This window comes from Antennarius striatus, chromosome 5, assembly GCF_040054535.1.
Source record: "Antennarius striatus isolate MH-2024 chromosome 5, ASM4005453v1, whole genome shotgun sequence".
In the NCBI taxonomy this organism is placed as follows: Eukaryota; Metazoa; Chordata; class Actinopteri; order Lophiiformes; family Antennariidae; genus Antennarius; species Antennarius striatus.
The window spans coordinates 9,700,348-9,707,001 of NC_090780.1; the positions used below are offsets into that span (position 1 = coordinate 9,700,348).

At 38.5% G+C, this 6,654-nt stretch overlaps 1 protein-coding gene across 1 annotated transcript; it reads left to right on the plus strand.

The window, feature by feature from the left end:
* The first annotated feature begins 199 nt into the window (after positions 1–199).
* Positions 200–6,574, plus strand: prxl2b (peroxiredoxin like 2B). Its single transcript, XM_068315746.1, has 7 exons — positions 200–362; positions 909–1,113; positions 1,717–1,768; positions 2,118–2,181; positions 2,262–2,337; positions 3,032–3,150; positions 5,780–6,574. Exons 1-7 carry the CDS (start codon positions 303–305, stop codon positions 5,804–5,806), a joined length of 603 nt encoding a protein of 200 aa, XP_068171847.1. The 5' UTR covers positions 200–302; the 3' UTR covers positions 5,807–6,574.
* The last annotated feature ends 80 nt before the right edge of the window (positions 6,575–6,654 follow it).

The following is a 6,654-nucleotide window of genomic DNA, read 5'->3' on the forward strand; positions in this document are numbered from 1 at the left end:
AGAGCCAGGAAAACAGGAACAAGGGTGAAGCCGTAGATCCTCATCAATATAAAAATGTTTTACAATCCCTACGTTTATGTTGCCACTTTAAAGTCCCGCCTCCTGTGCAGATACGGTGTGTTGCGTTTGGCTGATTTTCAGCACCAGCTGAATATGATTGGATGTCAGCCGTTAGTGGGCGTATCAGGAAGTAGACGTTTCGTAAGGTTTCACAACATACAGCAGTTCAAACTGGTTCATAAAAGGACTGTATTTTGTATAACTCTGGTCAGTGTGTTTCCTCTGGACTGTTCAGGTAGAAAATGGCCAATTTTGACCTCAGCCAAGTCGGCAAAAACTTGTTAAAGAACGAAAGTGGAGAGGTAAGCTATTATGAAACGGTCATTCACGTTTTGATCTTCCCTGCGTTCAGCAAACCAATTTTAGATCGATTCAAACTTCACAAAAAATGAACGAACCACATTGTATGATTACAGTTATATTTTCCGACTATTAATTGTTTATGAATGTAAATTTCACGTGAATATGATTATTTATGTAATTTGTGTGAATAAACATGCTTTTAAAAATGAGGGGGGGGGGGTTCTCTTTATGGTAACTGTTTTAATTATACTCCGTGCTGTTCGCCTGCTGCCCCCTCAGAGGTTTTGCTCTGAACCTCCTATTACCACTCAGCATGTGTAATTGCTGTAATATGACTCCTGGGTGACATAATGATGATCTGAAGGGAATGAATGTGGCCGTGAGTCATCATATTGCACTGCTTGAATCAAATTGTTAAATTTTGCAGATAACAATGAATGAAGCGCTGACCCATGAGGAAAACAGTTCACACACACTCTGTCCCGTCTGTTGTTACATGGTCGCCCCTTTTGTAGCTTAATGGCTTCTTGCTGTCTGTCTGTTAGAATGTGGAGCTCCAGTCTTTGTGGCAGGACCAGCCGGTGGTCTTGTTCTTCCTTCGTCGGTTCGGTTGTCAGGTGTGTCGCTGGACAGCATCAGAGGTCAGCAAACTGGAGCCCGACCTGAGGGCCAGCGGGGTCGCCCTGGTGGGGATCGGGCCCGAGGAGCTGGGCCTGAAGGAGTTCAAAGAAGGAGGGTTCCTCAAAGGAAGTAAGTAGGACTTGTACTTATCTCTCACAAACCAGAGACTCCTCTGTCTTCATTCGGCTCCAGTGAAACTGTCTTTACACCACAACCCTAATTTGGTCACTTAATTTTAATGTGACCAAACATTTTCTAATAAAAAAAAGGTTGAAATCATGCAAATAGATTTTATTATATTTTATCAAAACACCAGTAAAAGGTTAGCCCCCTGTTTCAAACGAAAATAAATTTTTTATGACATTTGACCACTCTTGGTATTATTTAAATGGAAGACCATCCATCTGGTGTTTGTGTCAACTAAATCCTATGAGAGTCATCCAATGAACTCCCATGTATCAGCCACAACTTAAAGGTGTATCAGATTTTGAACCACGTTCCCTTCTCTGCTAACTTTAAAATGAGCGGATTTGTGTCGCCAATTTACATGACCTCAAAAAAAAAAAACGTGTGCTAGCAGGATTTGACTTGCTTCTTTTGGCAATAGTGAACTTCTTACCACCAAACATACAGAGCAGAAGTACTGGTTTTGTCCCAAAGAATCAGATATAAGCCCATCACCCTCAACAGTCCTTTTCGAGCATAGGGATTATAATCGATCATCTCTTTTAGGTATTTTTGTGGATGAACAAAAGAAAAGCTACAAGGATTTGGGCTTCAAAAGGTGAGAACAGTAAATCCAACTCTCTTGCAAGTCTAGCGAAGCTGTTTGTTTAAAGCAGTAACAATTTTGCTTTACCTGATATTTCTGTTTTCATACATCAAATGTTATTTGTTAAAATCTGTCTCATACATAGAGCTGATTATTGATTTGTTAGTTATCAGAAAATAATTTACTTTCATAATAAAGTGATCGATCCATCAAATTAAAAAAAACAAAAACAATAGTGGAATACTGTTCAGACAAAACAGGGGATCGTAATCCATCTCCTTTGGCTGTGGGAAATAATAGGAGTTATTTCTCACGGTTCATTATGTTTGTTAATTTATTAATTTCCTCTCCAATCTCTCAGATACACAGCCATAAGTGTTTTGCCTGCTGCGATTGGAAAGAAAGTACGAGATGTAGCTGCAAAGGTCCGTGTATTCATAGTTAATAGCTAAAACGGGTGAAGTTACTCTGACCTTTGACCTCCTGTTTTCTCGGCTGTTTTCAGGCCAAAGCTGATGGTATCCAGGGAAATTTCTCAGGAGATTTGCTGCAGAGTGGAGGAATGCTAATTGTGGACAAAGGTATGGACCATACCCACCAGAGAGTGATATTAGTACAGATCTGTCTTGAGGAAGTGAACAAGTGAATGTAGTTCAGAATCTGTAATGAACAAGTATAGAGGGATGTTAGCATGTACAAGGACCGAGGAGCATGTTACTGATACTGTATTCATCGAAATGATGCATTTGTGCTATCTCTCCTCTAGATGGCACTGTGTTCATTTTAGTGGACTCAAACCACACTGAGTTGTAGTGCTCGTCATGGTTGTTGTGTTTCTTCACTTCTGTATTTGTTTTGTCCACAAGTGTAAGACTGAAATTATTCAAACAAAACTATTCAAAATTTCAGAGAGCTTAATGCATTTTGTCTGTCCACAAATAATTTTCAAGATACAAAACTTAGGGCAATTTACTTCCTCCATTTGTGTGCTGCTACTACTGATTATTCTTGGTGGCTTCAGGGGAAAATTTTGCTGCTTGTTCTGAGCCAGTAGTGGTCCTCATAGCTTACCTTCCAAATGACAAGGCACCAGTTATAAATCCGAATGTTTTAAAAATTTAGTCAAAGTAACTCAGTGAAAATGTAGACGTAAAATCAATGTCTGGTATTCATGATTTTTTTATATGGTTTTTCATAACAGTCTGAGATTATAATAGTAAAGGCAACATGCTGCTATCGCTTTGATTCCTCTTCAATTCATTGTGCTCTGCACAGGTGGAGAACATGTCCTAATGCACTTTATCCAGGATTCCCCAGGAGACTACCCAACTCTGGAGGAAATTTCCAAGTCTTTGGGAATCTCAACTGCAGCAAAACCCGGACAGAAGCCAGTGGTAAGACATGACACAAAACACAACATCCCATGAAAAAGGTTTTAAAAAGTATTGGGTCTTTCTACCAACTTCTTTGCTTCCTTTTTTCTTCCTTAATTTTCTATTGGGGTGGCTTAGTGGTGTAGTGGGTAGCACCATTGCCTCACAACAAGAATGTTCTGGGTTCAGTTCCTGGGGGTTTATGTGCAGAGTTTGTATGTTCTCCCCATGTCTGCAGAAAACATGCAGCTTAAGTGGCTAAAGATGAGATTAATCCTGATTTTCCTGTCTTCAAGAAAATGAATTAATTAATTTGCTATTGACACACATGAGTCAAGAGCAAATAGTCAATAGCAAGCAAACATCAGCTGCATAGTGAAGGGTGAAATAGAAGCAAATGTGATCATTGTGCTTAACTAAGGACACTAAACTAGTGCAACACTAATTTTTCCCCAGGACACTCAGTTTTACAGCAGTAAAAACTTGATCATCAGATAAGCTGCTCCAAAGACAATTCCACACTCATTACTTCATCTTTATGGTTTGTCTGTGTTCATATCATTCTCCCACCAAACCTTTCAAACATGAGCATCTCAGTTTGTATCTAGTTTACTTAAAATACTCTACAAATGCAAACAGAGAATTCATGACTCAAGTACAAGTGGTGTAAGAATAAAATACAGTGTTGGTAGCCTAACCCAGTATCAATGAAAAACAGTCTTTTGTGTCTCATGATGATGGAGTTAGCTTCAACAGTTCTCTGGAGAATCAAAACAGAGACATCATCCTGGCTGTGTCCACAGGTCGGCTTTAAAAGTCACTGATTAACACACCTCATTTAAGTAATCCTCACAAAACCACAGTGTAAACATGACAAGTTGAACGTGGATTTACACTGGGGCCTGACTATTTCTTGGCAAGGAACACGCTCTGCTCCCATCCAAGAAGTCATCCAGCACATAACGTCCAGTGAAACAAATGGTTGGTTTTATATTATGGCCTTTTTAGTAAATTGCTGACTTTGCAGCACATGTGTCATGTTTAGGCTGACCAACATCTTTTGAACCTCACTAAATTGCAGCTATATTACATGCATAATTCATCATGAATCCTTCATGTATCTATGTTTTTATTTTGAATTCATAATATTGTTTTAACAAAAAAAAAGTTCCACTGAAAGTGATTCACAATCTGCCTCCAAATAAAAACAAAACAAAACACATCCTTGACCGGGAGTCCAACCCTACGAAGAATGTGATCAAATGCTATTGACAACCTTATAATCGTTTGCAGATGAACATAAAAACAAACATCAGCGATCACATATTGTCCATCACATGAAAGAAAGTGTGCCCATGGCATCCAGCACATGGCCCTTGTAGCCCAGGCTGTGTTGTTTGCTTTCCACAAATCACATGTCAGTTTCCATGGTTTACAGCAGGCTTCCCCATGACCTGTCTGAAAACCACTAGATGACATCATTGAAGCCCAAGAACAGAATAGACATTGTTTTCTCACAGGGGTCAAAATGTCACAGAACCAAGTATTAGTCACAAGGGCCTGAAAAGCTTAACAAAGTGAGGACATTGGCTGATCTGGATCAAACCAAGTAATGTCTTCATGTTCCAACCGTTCCCTTCAAACAGCTGATAGTGTTTACTGGTGTTTGTCAAGAGGTGGAAACCCCCAAACTAGATCCTCCTGAAAAGAAGTCCCCTGTCAGAAAAGACTAGATAAATACTATTAACCTAAATGTACAAGTCGTCCACCATTGTCTACAAATTCATTCTAGCATTTAGGACTTGAACCTCACCTCACTTTGCAACTCAAATTTAAGTCATCATCACTGGGCTTGACATCCAGTCAGTTCTTAGCGTGTCACTGAGCAGCTAGAGCGCATCGTTCCTGCAGATCATCCTCCCCTTATTTAGATTTCCGGAGGATTTTCTGGAGTCCATATCCTTCTTAATATTCTCTGACTACAAGATATCTGTCCGAAGAAACGCTACAGCAGTGGAAGGGATAAGTATAAATAACAATGTTTGAAGTGATTGGACCAATTTCTGCAGGTTAACATGTGGAACTGCAGGTTTTGTCAATGTTAAATGGAAGATTATCAGTTGGTAATTTGTTCCTGAACTTGGTGATAAAACTTTCATTCTTACATTACAGCCAGTTTTAAAACCGAAATAAATGTATTTTCTTGTCTTTATTCACTATGAACAAAACCGTTGCAACTAATTTAGGTGGAATCTGTGATTAAATTATACTATAACTACTGAAGCATCCTGTCACCCCTCGACAGACATCCAGTACTGTGATTTGGATACTAAAATAATTTGTGTTCCATCTGGAAATTTTTGTTTTTGCTGATCATTTAATTTGTATTCAACTTTATTCCCCCGTAGACGGAAAGATTATAAGCAGTACTTTGAGGTGTTGACAGTAATGGTTCATTTTCCACTGAAGATAATTTTCTAGAGATTTGTTTAACCTTCCTGTGGTAGGGTTAAAGAGGGAGTGGCTCTGTCCCATCAGATGCTCTATGTATTTACATGCTGATAACATTACATTGTATCTTATTAACACATTGTATTTGTCCAACACCTGATTAGTAGCTCATTACTTGATGTTTTACTTTCCCTTGCAGTGCAATGATGACGTGTGTACACGGTGATGACAGATTCATCCATATCCATACCATGCTGATGAAGATCTTCAACATAGGAATGGACTAAGGAAGAAGGACCCCAGAATTCTAAAGTGAACATTCAAGCACTGCCAAAAGCTCTTAAATTTCCTTTTTACATTATGTTCAGGCTTAGAGAGGAATAGAATACATAATGTGGAAAGCAAGGTACAAAATAAAATACATTATGTTCTATTTTGTGTGTGTGTGTGTGCGTGTGTGTGTGTGTGTGTGTGTGTGTGCGTGCGCGTGTGTGTGTGCGCGTGTGCGTGTGCGTGTGCGCACGTACAGAAGAAAGACAAATTTACTGGAGATTATCTGAAAGATTGGAATTTTATTTAAAAATTAAAATAATATTCTACCAGTTCTGGACAAGACTAACATTATGCATTATTGTAATAAGACAAATAAGCTGATTATGTTTTGCTTTTCATGATTCATCAAATCACAATATTTCAAAAGCAGTGGAGACAAAAAACACAATTCCTGCACAAGAGTAGAAGAATCTGAAGAAACATTACAAAACGCATACAGTTTACGCCTTATTGTCTTCACTGTATATTATTAATAAAATCCTATGAATTGTATCGTGGTCTGTACCTGGCTGAACTTTTTAATGTTAAATTTGTTTTCTCTACTTGTGTCATTGTCAACTACATTCTCAGTGGTTCAGTGGTTGTGTTTCATGTTTAATTCAACCTTGTTGAGTCATTAAATAAATAACGGGACAAATAAAAAAGAAAAATCAGAATCATTAGAATTATTATAAACCCCCTTGAGATGGAACCGTATATAACAGTCTATCCATCCATCCATCCATCCATCCATCCATCCAT

Excerpts from the sequence above, each read along its gene's own strand:
- prxl2b (XM_068315746.1), top strand. The coding sequence starts at position 303 with ATGGCCAATTTTGACCTCAGCCAAGTCGGCAAAAACTTGTTAAAGAAC. Across the intron at positions 1,769-2,117 it reads AAGGATTTGGGCTTCAAAAG|ATACACAGCCATAAGTGTTT; the intron begins GTGAGAACAGTA and ends CCAATCTCTCAG. Across the intron at positions 2,338-3,031 it reads AATGCTAATTGTGGACAAAG|GTGGAGAACATGTCCTAATG; the intron begins GTATGGACCATA and ends TGCTCTGCACAG.